This window comes from Pipistrellus kuhlii, unplaced genomic scaffold (genome assembly GCF_014108245.1).
Source record: "Pipistrellus kuhlii isolate mPipKuh1 unplaced genomic scaffold, mPipKuh1.p scaffold_m20_p_15, whole genome shotgun sequence".
Taxonomy (NCBI): Eukaryota; Metazoa; Chordata; class Mammalia; order Chiroptera; family Vespertilionidae; genus Pipistrellus; species Pipistrellus kuhlii.
The window spans coordinates 31994753-32009040 of record NW_023425460.1 but is presented as its reverse complement, the minus strand read 5'-3'; the positions used below and the strand labels follow the sequence as shown (position 1 = coordinate 32009040).

At 40.6% G+C, this 14288-nt stretch overlaps 1 protein-coding gene across 4 annotated transcripts in view; it reads right to left on the bottom strand.

The window, feature by feature from the left end:
• Window positions 1-4853: 4853 nt before the first annotated feature.
• Window positions 4854-14288, bottom strand: part of SLF2 (SMC5-SMC6 complex localization factor 2) — a 42076-nt gene continuing 32641 nt past the window's right edge. For all 4 annotated transcript variants that reach the window (XM_036438878.2, XM_036438879.2, XM_036438880.2 and 1 more), the window contains 3 exons: window positions 12883-12969; window positions 10053-10121; window positions 4854-8123 (listed from right to left, as the gene is read on the bottom strand). In XM_036438878.2, coding sequence (XP_036294771.1) covers window positions 8088-8123; window positions 10053-10121; window positions 12883-12969 — 192 coding nt within the window. In that variant the 3' untranslated portion in view covers window positions 4854-8087. The remainder of the gene's footprint in view (window positions 8124-10052; window positions 10122-12882; window positions 12970-14288) is intronic.

Here is a 14288-nt window from a genome sequence, read left to right as displayed (position 1 = left end):
CCGAGGCTAACAAACAGCTCTCCGGCCACTGGCGCCCCCGCCCCCAAGGCCCGCAGCCCCAACACTGCCCCCTGGTGGTAGCCTCCCTACCCCCAGAGCCGTCAACGGCTTATAGTCCGCCTCTCCCTTCTAGGATTTCCTTCCCCCCTCCCCCCTCCCCTCTTTAAACCTCCTCTGGGGGCTTAAAACTCCCCCAAAGCCGGAGAGCCCGAGGCCTGTCCTCACTCTTGCCACCCCCTTGTGCTCCCTGCCTTGAGGGCCACAGTACGTGAGACCAAGCATTGGGGCAGCTCTGAACACAGAACAGGGTCTTGATTCTCAGCTCCAGGTCCCCATCGCCTGGCCTGTCAGCCCGACGTCTGGGTGGGTGAAGGTCAGGTCTGGAGGGATGAAGTAATAGCTTGACCATAAGTGCACTCAGAAAATGCTGGGTTTTTTTTTTGTTGTTGTTTTTATAAATAAGCCACAATCATTATTTGTACCTGTACACTCAACCAAATCTTAACTGGCGTGCACCTCCTCAGGGACTACTGGGTCAGTGAACGCCCAGACAATGCGGTAGCCTGTCCCTCCTAAGCGCAGTCATTTCACTCAGCAGCAATCTGGGAAGCCCTCTCAGAATCAACGCTCCATCTCCTTCCATTCAACCAGGATGGTCCTCCCACACCATCTTGGGCCCTTCAGTTTCCCCTCAGTTGAGGCCATTCCTCCTCCCCACCACCTGTTAAAGGCCTTTCTAGGGTTTGACTCAAACCTGAGCTCTAGCCATGACCTGGCCTGATCCTCTCTCCCCCCCCCCCCCCCCCATGAAAGTATTGACACCTTGTCCTCAAAATGATGAGGGCCACAGGCCACTGACTCTTGCACGTGCCTAGGAGTCTGTGCTCTGGAAGGACAGTGGGTGGGGGAACAGGTGAATGAGCCCTGGCTTGAGAGCGGGTGAAGATTCAAGAGGCTCTGTCATTATTTAACTTAAGGGACCCAGGGAGACATATCATCCTTCTTTTTCTGAACTCCCCAGAGCTCAGGTTGGCACTTCCTCATATGCAATCTCCTAGTTCGGGCTGCTGTGTGTGACTAGACAGCAGGCTCACATCACACTCCACCTCCCCCAGCACTCTGCCAACAGGAGGTGTGTATGTGGAGGGGGAGGTAGCTGGAGAGAAATGCTTCAAGTCTACATACACATTTACATAGTGTCCAGCTTAAAAAAATTGTGCAATCCATCCTGAGGGATTAATAGCTTAGTTTTAAAAATATATTTTATTGATTTTTTACAGAGAGGGAGAGGGATAGAGAGCTAGAAATATTGAGGAGGAACATCGACCAGCTACCTCCTGCACACCCCCTACCGGGGATGTGCCCGCAACCAATGTACGTGCCCTTGACCAGAATCCAACCTTTCAGTCCGCAGATTGATGCTCTATCCACTGAGCCAAACCGGTTTCTGCGAATAGCTTATTTTAAAGATGGGAAAACAGGGTCTAAGAAGTAACCTGCCTTGAAATTATTCTTGTGCTTACAGAGGGAGCAATCAGGACTGGGAAAACCAGAGAGGGGAACAGGGTAGCCTGAATGGGGATTGGGGTATTATTAGCGCAAAGGCAGAAAATGTGAAGGTTTGTATTGGGGGAGTAGACAGGAGAAAGAAAGCATGAGAGAGGAAGATGAGTTTGATTTGATGAGATGGGAGGGTTCTTAGTATTAGTAGGTAATAGAAGGGAAAAGTTGGCAAGCAGTTTGGAAAAGACCACAGAAGAAATCCTGAAAGAGCTGAGAAAGGAAGTCCAAGTTGGGAGGACTGGGAAAGACATGGCTAAGAAAAATAAACCTGCAGTCCCGTGGGAGAGTGGGTTGGGTGACAATGGAGGAGGGGCAGGAACACGGTGAGCCCACAGGAGAGGAATTAAATGGCAGAGGGCCCAGCGGGCTAAGGGACACCTCTCCTCATGGCCTCACAGAACTCAGTGCCGACTTGACCTCAGGAGGCGGCAAGCAGGCCACAATGATTTGGTGGTAGGTTTTACACCTCCCTCACCGATACTACAGGAGGCAAGCCTTCCTCCTCGAAGTGCTGGGATGGCAGACCCAGAACCTCACCCATTTTCATCTGAACAGAATGTATCAATCACAGCACTTGCTACATTATTCAGACCACAATGCATTTCTCTGCTGCCCTCCCACTTCAATATCTGAATCTAATGAAATGATCAGATGTGATGGCGATTAATGGAACTTTCTATCGTAAGCCCCTGTGATCGATAATACTTTTTTGTGCAAATCAAGCTGATGAAATATGAAAAGAAGAGGGACAGGGGAAGACTCGGAAGCAAACCAGAACTTAATCGTAGCCTCGCTATGAATGTGTGGCACAGGCAGGGACCAGGAGGCAGGTCCTTCTTTGAGCAGGTTGTTACTCCTCCTGAGTCACCACCTTGGCCGTCTCACAGGGAGGCTGCGAGAGGATCCCATTTGAAAACCTGGTGCACTTCCCAAACAGAATGCAAATGCAGCTTTTGTGTTTGCTGGGCTGTTCTCCCCAGCAGTTGAAGGAAAGCAGCTGAGGGTAGTGCGGTTGTCCTCAGCCACCTACACACCAGCGTTTGGCTCCAGGCTTTGCACAGAGCAGTTACTCACTGGAGCAGGGATCCTAGGTGTAAGGGGTAGGTAGGAATAGCTGAAACTTGAGCAGAGGTTCCCCGAGGCAGAAAACAAACACACTCTAGCCTAGTCAAGCTATTCTGTTTGCTGTTCACTGTGGCGGCATTGCTGTTGTTTGGTCATCTTCGCCTCCGGTATGCCCAGCACTCTCCCTTTAGGCGGTGTGATCTTTATTTTGGCCACATCACACCTCAGGTGCTTCTTCAGGAGGGGCTGTCACCAGTGCAGCAATGCTGTAGTCTTACTGTTCCCGGCCTCAGAAGCCTGTTTTGCCTGTTAAGTTTTCCTCCCAGCCCGTTGTCTTGGAGTCAGACCCAAAGCTGGGCCTTCTGGTTTGACCTCTCTTGACTCCAGCCTGGAGAATGGTTAGCAAGGAAAAGGGAGTGTCCGCACATGCCCACCAAATGCTGGGAAATCACCACCCACCGCCTTTCTCGGCTTTAGCATGCTGGGTTTTAAAAAGTCACCACCTTAATTTTTGACCAGCAGAGACCGAGCTGGACAGAGAAGCTTCTGGGGCTCACTGTATCAGCAAGAACAGAGCACACAGTTTCAAGAGATATTTGCTCAGATGTCAGTGAATCCCAAGTGCCTTCAGACCAATTTTGTCATGAGAAGAGCCTCAACTTAGAGTGAACAATAGCTAGTATTTATTGAGTTCTTGCTATATGCCAAGCACTTTGCTAAATGTTTTTCATGCATTAGCTCATTTAGCCCTCACAAACTCATTACTCTTTAACAGATGAAGAAACTAAGACGCAGAGAAGTTAAGGATCAAACAACTGTCCTGGTGAATCTGGGATTCGAGGTCAGGACTGAGGGCAAGGGCAAGGACCTTGTACAAGGCTGTGCTGCCCGTCTCGTTAAGTTCTTAGGCAATGTCTCTGCTTTTGCCTGTGCTGTTACTCCTCCACTGGCAGAGAAAAATGCGTACAGGCTGTCTCTCTCTCTTTTAAATATTAATATATGTTTTATTGATTTGAGAGGAAGGGAGAGGGAGTTAGAAACAGCGATGAGAAACATCGATTCAGCTGCCTCCTGCACACTCCCCACTGGGGATGTGCCTGCAACCAAGTTACATGCCCTTGACCGGACTCGAACCCGGGACCCTTCAGTCCAAAGGCCGACGCTCTATCCACTGAGCCAAACCAGCTAGGGCAAGAGTTAGAAACATCCATCAGCTGCCTCCTGCACACCAACTGGGGATGTGCCCGCAACCAAGACATGCGCTTGACTAGAATCGAACCTGGGACCCTTTAGACGGCAGGCCGACGCTCTAGCCACTGAGCCAAACCAGTTAGGGCCAGGCTGTCTCTTTTTAACGAGCCTGTCAGAAGGGAGAAATATTGACATGGTTCTGGGACCCAAGGCCCCTGGCAACCATGTTTAGCCCTTCTATGACCTCAGAAGTCCTGTGAGGTGGTGTCAACCAATGTCCCCACAGCTGGTATATCCAGCTGTATCCGCCTGACAGGTTGGAGGTGATCCTGCCCCGCCTCCACAATGTATGGCTTCTCCTGGACTCTAGAACAGGGGTGTCAGGCCAAGAGTTCTCTTTGCCCAATAACAAAGTATTTTCACTAGGATACCAGAAGGTAAGATTCATGAGCTCTGTTTGTGGTATTCATCACTGAATCCTAAGAGTGCTTAGGTAGTAGGTAGGGACTCAACAGTTGTTGAACATAGTGAATGAGATAATTTAAGAATGAGATTACCGAATTCCTAACTGCAAAGTATATAGCAAATTATTAATTGGTTATATAAAAGTTAACTGTATACAACTATGGCTTTAAGTATTTATTCCAGAAACAGGAGACATCAAACTAAAAGACTGCCTGGGGAATCCAAATCAAGAGGAATAAAGAAGCCCTAGCCAGTTTGGTTCAGTGGATAGTGTTGGCCTGAAAACTGAAGGGTCCCAGGTTCGATTACCGCCAAGGGCACATGCCTGGCTTTTAGACTCAATCCCCAGTGGGGGCGGGGTGTGCAGGAGGTAGCAATCAATGATTGTCTCTCACCATTGATGTTTGTTTCTCTCTCTCTCTGAAATCAATAAAAATATATATTCTTAAAAAAAAAAAAAAAGGAAGAAATAAGTTTATAAAGCAGGGAATGGGGCAGGTGAAGAAACAGGATATTCCAGATACTTAACCATCCCCACTCCCAAACAAATATTACTGAACACATGTTCCAACTGAGAAAAAGCCATTTTAATAACACACACATACATTCATAGGATTTAAACAAGATGTAGTATAAATCTTAAAAAAAAAAAAAGGAAAGAAAAAGAAAACCGTATCTCTTTGTAAACTGCCTAGGAGCTGGTGGATTAACTGGGTGACAGGACTGCCCAGGGGAAAGAAACACACAGATAATGAGGTGCACCAACACTGTTAGGAAGTAATAAATAACCACAGATCATGCTCTGCATGCCCAGCCACCTGCACCCCAATCTTGCCTCCGTGGAGGCAAATCAGGACAGTCCTTCCCTAATTTTCAAACTCACTTGTTAATGGATCAATTCTTAAAAGTTTTTATTTTAAAATGTAAAAATTATTCTTGGCTTAAAGACTTGACACATTATTACTGGCCAGTCCCCACCAACTACACTTGCTTGACAGAAATAAAAAGGCAAATGCTCCAACTGAGCTTGGATGACAACACACCGTTTTCTACCTTTACATCTGGGGAGATATCTGTGAAGTCAAAAGCAAGCTATCACTTGTACCTCAAAACAAAAACAAAATGCCAACCTTCCAAAAGGCGACAAAGGCACCGCTGCCGTCAGGAGATAGACAGAAAATGTACAGATGCTGTTACTTTACTGCTACATAGATGCATTTGTGCATGGAGAGCATCTTCATTTAACATGATACAACTAATAGAATTGTATTTTCGGGTAACAAGAAAAGCAGTTTAGAAAAGGCAAACAGTTACACACAAAAGCATAAACACTTACAAATACCTTAAGTTTTAGCTTGCAACAAGGGTAATAAGTTTGACATACATATCCAGAAAAATTAGACAAGGTGATTTTTGGCACAGTAATACTGCCAAACACACCACCACTCAGTGCAAGCTTTGTTTGCCAAGACCCAAAAGTGGCCTGACATTCTCTGTGCAAGGAACAATTTCTCCCCCACTACCATCCCATTCACTGGGTGGGCAACAACAGCAGGAGGGAGACAAAGCAAGAGGACTCAGGAGGGAGAAGGGTGGTAGTACTTGATTTGGGAGAAAAACCATGGACTACTTGTGCTAAGAGAGAATCACACAACTTTTATGAGAACCTGAATGCAAATACTGACTGAAATGTGACCCGGAGACTGAAGACGTCCACCAGAGTCATAAGCACAAGGGTCCAAACTGATGTTTGGCCATTTATTTTAAAGGGACACATGAAGCATCTCTCTGTAATGGAGAAAGACAATTAAAAATAGAGACTTTTCTTATTGGAACTGCTAAATAAAAATGTATCAAAGTGGTTTTACATTTGATGGGCAGTTACCTGTTGAAACTGCAATACAAAAGGGTCACTTAAAAAAAAAAACCTGAATAACCCACTTGTCCCCCCCTTCAATGTACACATTAGAAAATATTTACACACTGTAATTACAAGCAATATAAGCAGTATTTTATACTTCTGAGATTTTGTACACTTTACACAATGCAAAATGGGAAAAATATGAACACTTATAAAATTACACACAAATAATGTATCTACAAAGTATTAAATTACAGAGTGAAAGCCCCCACTGTTGGGCAGATAGATGCCAGAGTTTCAAGCTTCTGTCAAATATAACTCTTTGTATCTATCTCATTAACCATAAGTGGCATTTTCTAACAATACCCTTAAGAGGTAGTATCAAGTTAATATTCTTACCAGTAAACTCAATACAGAATAAAACTTTTGTTGGTCTGACAGGGTTCTTAGGAACTGAATTTACTTAGTCTTCCCTAGAAAATCTCTAACTGCTCAATGCTTGACATGGGCTCAAAGGTTACTTATGCTATTTTAAATGATAAATTAAAGATAAAATGTTGTTTTACTCCTAAGCCTCAATTCAGAGTTAGAAAGCTATTTTTCCAAAATGTATTCTCCTCTATCAAACTACAAACATCAAGTCCAATTCCCTTCCCCATCATCTTTCCCTCCACAAGTGGAGACTTCAGAGTGCTCAGGATAGCTAGCAATGTCATCCAAGTCAATACTGAGAGAGAAAAAAAAAGTTGGCATTTTCTTTTAGGAAAGAAACACTCCTAAAAGGGACGCTCAGTCAACAAAAGAATTTTTCTATTATTACCAAGGGCTGCAGAGGGCCCTTGGGCTAAGACCAGCATATGCATTTCTGCTAACCCTCCACTGTTTAAACCGAAGGGTAGCTTTCCAGTGTTTAAGAATTTAGAGCAGCTGTGGTTTTTAAGTGCAACAACTTTAAAATACAAGCACAAACACACGTGTATGTGCACACACACGTGGCAATGTTCTAAAGAACAAACACCATTCAGGTTTCTGTCAAGGTGATATACTCATGAAAATAAGGTTTTGGAAACTTGCTCAGATATTTAAGCTTTTACAATACAGATACCTCTGTAATATGGCTAATAAGGGGCCAGAATTCTAAGATTTAGCCAAAATTCTATGTTTTAACCAGTATTTAAAAAAATGCACTGGAAATTAAAAACAAACTGCATATGAATGTTTTGGCATGAAAACAGAGCCACTATTTTATAGCTTAACTTTTGCCCCTTAAGGGGATCTGACAATATACCTTGTATTTTTCAACCATTTAAGTGTATTTAAAAAAACCTAACAGATTTATAATCTTGAATAGTAAAGAAAAATGCATGGATTGGAACCTTCTATTGTTTGTAGGAGTTACAAAAGAGATTTATCTTTTTTGTTACTAAACTCATTTGTAAGCTTTTCCATTAAATTGAAAAATAACCAAAAGGGAAAATTAAACCCAAGTAGAACTTGGTCTTGGTTTCCATGTACAACTTCTCACATTGGTCCAAATATTTTCTTACATATTTCTTGTGATTATCCAAGTGCCACAAATACAAAACAAAATTAAAAAACCCCAAAACAAACGAACAAAAACACACACCACTGGCTTATAATTTAACAGAGGAGTTAATAGGGGCAGATAAGACATGCAACTATAAGCTGCTTCTGCTCTTCCCGCCTGTTAGAGGATTCTACTCTTTAAAAGGCCAATTGCCTTAATTAAGCAGATTGTGTTTCATATCTGCTCCCGAAATGGCAATTTCTTTTATTACCAGCCTCATACTAGATATTCAAGCGGCACACTTGCTGCCCATTTTCTTAGCATTCCACTGGATTGTAGTAATCCTTTCGACTCCTCTAGGAAAGGCTCTTATTGAATTTCTCTTGGTTCTTATATTTGCTGTTACATCTCCTGTTAAGAATCTGGAACCCAGAAATCATGAAGTTGCCCCTAGAAAACAGAAAGGGGGGGAAAACAGAATAAAGAAAAACCAAATTATGAATTAATCTTTATAAAACATATCATCATCAGACCATGAGTTTTAATAAAAGTAATAAAATCTTTATACTGTATAATTCTCTGAAAATTTATGATAATCAGATTCAAGTTTCATATTTTGTGGTCTAACAATTAAAAAGTATAAAGTACGTACAAGATGATTTCTCTTCACCAACATACACATTTAGAGGGTGATATTTAAGAAGATTAAGTAAAATGTTGAGCAGATTAATATAACTTAAGATTCCTCAAAGACTTCTCTAACAGGGCATGCATTTCTTATGAAGGACACCAATAACAAAAAAGTCAAAATGTCATAAATTAGTGAGATTGCTTCCTAATTAATATTCAGTGTTCCTGTTACTTTGATAAAAAATATAAGCAACTCCTAGGCTCTGGACCAACAGCACTGGCATTAACCTGAGAACCTCGTAGAAATGCAGATATCTGAGGTCCAACTCCAGACAATGAATAAAAATCTGCGTTTCAACAAATTCCTTGTTGATGCTTATGCCCATCGAGATCTGAGAAGTTTGCTTGTAAACAAGCAGGATGGCAAACTTAATAGCAGGTATTTAAATAATGCCTCTCAAATAAAGTCTCCTTAGATATGATACTAAAAACATGACAAAAGGAAAACAGATAAAAGGAAAAAGAAGATAAAACTGGACTTCATCACAATTAAAAACTTTTGTTCTACAAACTACACCATCAAGACAATAAAAAGACAAGACACAGAATGGGAGAAAATATTTGAAAATTATACCTACTAAGGGACTTGTATTTAAGACTATAAAGAGTATTCTTATAATTCAATAACAAAAAGATAAAAACTCAATTAAAAAATGGGCAAAGAAGTTGAACAGACATTTCTCCAAACAAGCTATATGAATGGCTAATAACACATGAAAAATGCTTATTAGTCACTGGGGAAACACAAATTAAAACCACAGTGGGATTCTACTTCCCACCCTCTGTAATGGCTTTAGTTAAAAACAGGTAACAACTGTTGACAAGAATGGGGAGAAATTAGAAACCTCAAATATTCTAGTGGGAATGTAAAATGGTGCAGGCACTTTGGAAAACAGCTTGGCAGTTCCTGAAAACACTTAACAGAATTACCATATGAGCCAGCAATTCTACTCCCAGGTATATGCCCAAGATGGTTTCACTTGAGAAGATATGTTCACATAAAAACCTGTACACAAATATGCATTAAAGCATTATTCATGATAGCCAGAAGTAGAAACAACATGAATGGCCACCCAATAAGTGGGTAAATGTGATATATCCACGCAGTAGAATATTATTTGGCAACATGAATTCACTTAACATTAAGTTATGTGAAAGGAGCCAGTCATAAAAATACCAGAGTATATTGTTTCATCTATATGAAATATAAAGAACAGGCAAATCTATAGGCAGAGTCTGTAGTTGTCCAGGGCTTCGTGGAATGGGGACAGTGGTTGGGGAATGGGAGTGACTGCTAGTGAATAAGGGATTTTTTTTTTTTAGTAACAAAAATGTTCTAAAGTTAATTTGTCGTGATGGCTGCACAATTCTATATATACTAAAAACTACTGTAAACTTTAAATGGCTGAATTGTATATGTGAATTTTGTCTCAATTAAGCTGTTAAGAAAAATGATTCTTGTGAAATAACCACCACTTGATGCACTTATACTTCTTGAAATAAATTAATGAATATAAAGCAAACAAACCAACAAACAAACAAACAAAAAACCAAACTATTATACTGGAGTTTTCAGTTTATCTTAAGATACATAGAAGCAAGTGCTGTCATATTTTTTTCAAATAATATGAAGAAATACCAGTTAGCAAAACTATTAAGAATAAATAAAACTGTTTAATAAAATGACACCTGAGTAGGACGACAGTTCTGGATAATTTCCTGCCATTTTCCATGTATCCTGGCAACCAAGTCTTTTACCTTAAAAACATCAAATAGAGGAAAAAGAATTAGATCAAAACATCCTTACCTAAAATCAATTTAAGCTTGATACAAAATATCTGATAACTGCCAAAACCGGTTTGGATTAGTGGTAGAGCATCGGTCTGTGGACTGAAAGGTCCCAGGTTCGATTCTGATCAGGGGCATGTACGTTGGTTGTGGGCACATCCCCGGTAGGGGGTGTGCAAGAGGCAGCTGGTCGATGTTTCTCTCTCATTGACGTTTCTAGCTCTCTATCTCTCTCTCCCTTCCACTCTGTAAAAAATAAAAAAAATAAAAAAAAAGATCTGATAACTGTGACAGGCCTACACACAACTACTCAATTTGATTTCTGTCAAGAAATGAAAATTAAACTACTCATCATCTGGCGGTGCTTTAAAATCAGTGATTAATAAGGCTTTATCACCATAATCTAAAATAGTGAACACTTAGGACTCCATTTTCCAATTAGTTACAAAAGATCATCCACAAAAACATATTCCTTATCTTCAAGACACACACACTTTCAACTTGCTGGCTTTGGAACACTCAGATACAGAAGCTAAAGGGAGCCTTTGTTAGTGGGGTCCAAGGATTAGGCTGTTACCATCTTCTATTTGAAAGTCTGAAGGCCACAAAGAATGGTTGTCATTTGTTCCTTTCAACATGATGAAACTTCATTACTAGTAAATATATGGTACATTCCTACATTTGGAGGTTTAACAAGGTTTTATGTAAAACTTAAATTTTCTTACCACTCTAGAGATTCTCAATTAGCTCTTGAACATAATAGCCTGAGAAAAATGTTTTAAACAAATCAGGAGTTTTATAGCTACTTTAAGTTTATAAAGTAAATTATAAGATTTAATATATATATACATATATATACACACACACACACCACATATATATACTTTTATTGATTTCAGAGAGCAGAGAGGAAGGTAAAGGGAGAGAGAGTAACATCAATGAGGGGAGAGAATCACTGATTGGCTGCCTCCTGCATGCCCCCCATTTGAGCCCGCAACCCAGGCATGTGCCCTTGACTGGACTTGAACCCTGGACCCTTCAGTCTATAGGCCAACACTCTTACCCACTGAGCCAAACCAGCTAGGGCGCAAGGTCTTTCCGCCTCCCTCTCCCCCCGCCCCTCCATTTAGAGTTCAGTCTCTCTAAAACAATTACCACCTTTCTAAATGGAGGCTTGTGGAGAGAGGCTCTCAACTATTTCAACTCAACGATTTCAGCAGGGCCACCCCCTAAGCAATTTCCCCAGACCTCTATGTTATTCTCCACTTTAAGTAAGAGGAGCCCTGGCACCAATCTATGTCCTGCCTTTGGCTTTAAGAAAGGAAAACCTTGGGTGGTCTCCTTTTACCATGTCAGTCAGCAGTAGCCGCTACCACTGAGTTCTAAGGGCCAATAACTCTAGTTATTATAGTTTTCAAAAGAATGTGTGTTTCTGAAACTAGTTTCCACTCTAGGCCAAAGAGCTATCCCCTATGTGTATTTGAAAATCTGCAACCTGATACAGCTTTCTTAGCTGCTCATTTTTGTATTTAACTTAAATCTATTAAAATAAATACAGACACTAAATCCAAATGGGCTAACCTTTACAGCCAATTAATGTAAGATATAAAGTTACAAAGCTGATAGTCAACATTCAATGACTATTCAAACACAGGGACAAAAAGGAATTAGTTTTGCATTATAAAAGCTAAAAGATAATTTGAAGTAAAAAAATTCTTAGAAGAAAAAGTTATTTAAAAAATGTTAAGTTAGTGTTTTAGGAAAAACTGCCAAATCATTTTATTTTATTTATTTATTTTTAAATATATATTTTATTGACTTCTTATAGAGAGGAAAGGAGAGGGATAGAGAGTTAGAAATGTCGATGAGAGAGAGACATCGATCAGCTGCCTCTTGCACACCCCCCACTGGGGATGTGCCTGCAACCAAGGTACATGCCCTTGACCAGAATCGAACCTGGGACCCTTGGGTCCACAGGCTGACGCTCTATCCACTGAGCCAAACCAGCTAGGGCCAAATCATTTTATTAATACTAAAGTTGCTTACCTAACTCTATACTCATATACTTAGCTTTTTTACTCTTTGAATATACCAAACCTTTAAGGAAAAAGCTTAGGAAGCTTACTGCTAAATCATTTCCTTCCTAGAGCTCAGACTGGGTGATGTATAGAACTGAGAAATTTGAAGAGTCCTCCTTCTTCTTTTTAAAAAATATATTTTATTGATTTTCCACAGAGAGGGAGAGGGATAAAGAGCTAGAAATGTCCATGAGAGAGAAACATCGGCCAGCTGCCTCCTGCACACCCCCCACTGGGGATGTGCCCGTAACCAAGGTACATGCCCTTGACCAGAATCAAACCTGGGACCCTTCAGTCCGCAGACGGTCGCTTTATCCACTGAGCCAAACCAGTTTCAGCAGAAGAGTCCTTCTTTCAACACATTCTCAGATGGAATATTCAAAGAATAACACCTACCTTATTTATTCTCTATGAACAAAACAAAGTTTTATAACCACCATTTTAAAGCTTATATATTTACTTAAACAATGCTTTAATCCTTTAAGTCTACTTAAACACAAAGATCTTAACTTGTTTCATTAGTAGAAGAATCTTTCTCCTTATCTGTCAGAAATTTTAGACTAGAAAGCATAGTAAAATTTCTTCCTCAAATATTGATGTAACCAATGTTAAACAAATAAAAAAACATGTAAAAAAATGAAATGCACACTTACCTTAGTTCTATAAAACAGTCTTGCATCTTCCCTAATATCACACTTAACATGCTTTTCCAAAGCCCCACAGAGGTGCACAAAGTGTTTCTGTGCAAAACAAATGCAAGAAATGAAAACAACTCTGAAGCATTAAAAATTATTAAAACTCAAAGGCATTTAAAAATTTACCATTCTCCAGTTAGCAATTTCTGATTTAACCATCCAACACAAGTTGTATGAGAGTAATAACTGCCACAATAAGACTGTTATGGTTTATTGCTAGTTAATGTAAAAAGATATACACAATAATAGCCTGGCCAGTGTGGCTCAGTGCTAACCTATGAAACTGGAGGTCACAGTTCAATTCCTGGTCAGGGCACATTCCTGGGTTGCAAGCTTGATCCCCAGTGTGAGATGTGCAAAAGGCAGCTGATCAATGATTCTCTTTCATCATTGATGTTTCTATCTCTCTCTCCCTCTCCTTTCTTCTCTGAAATCAATAAAAATATATTTAAAAAAAGATATACACAAAAATAAATGAGTTATTTTGCTACATATTGAAGCACATTAATGGAAATTAATCCCAGAGCTCAGATTGTGCTGTAATGTGTTAAAAGTCCTTCAACACATTTTTTCATGAAATATTCAAGTAGCAGCTAACTTATTTTTCTCTATAAATTATTTTACTAGTTTCTTGAAAAATTGTTTTACCACAATGAGTTATCACCTCACACCTGTCAGAATGGCTTTCATGAATAAAGCAATAAACAAGTGTTGGTGAGGATGCGGAGAAAGGGAACCCTTGTGCACTGTTGGTGGGAATAGATTGGTGCAACCACTATGGAAAGCATTATGGAATTACCTTAAAATTAAAAATGGATCTGCTTATCACCCAGTGATTCAACTTATGGGAATTTATCTGAAAAAAAAACACTGGAAACACTAATTTAAAAAAATACATGCACCCCTATGATCATTGCAGCACTTTTTATTGATTTCAGAGAGGAAGTGAGAGAGAGATACAAACATCAATGATGAGAGGAAATCATTGACCGACCGTCTCCTGTATGCCCCCTACTGGGGACCAAGCCCACAACCTGGGCATGTGCCCTTGACCAAAATCGAACCCAGGACCCTTCAGTCCGCAGGCCGATGCTCTATCCCCTGAGCTAAACCAGCTAGCACTCATTGCAGCATTCTTTACAATGGCCAAGATTTGGAAGCAGCCCGAGTGTCCATCAGTAGATGAGGGGATAAAACAGCTGTAGTACATTTACACAGTATACCATACTACTGGACCATAAAAAGGAAGAAAACTTTACCATGGAGACAGCATGGATGACCTAGAGAACATTATATTAAGTGAAATAAGCCAGTCAGAGAAAGACGAGTACCATATGAAGAAGTTAATAAACAAACTACCAAGC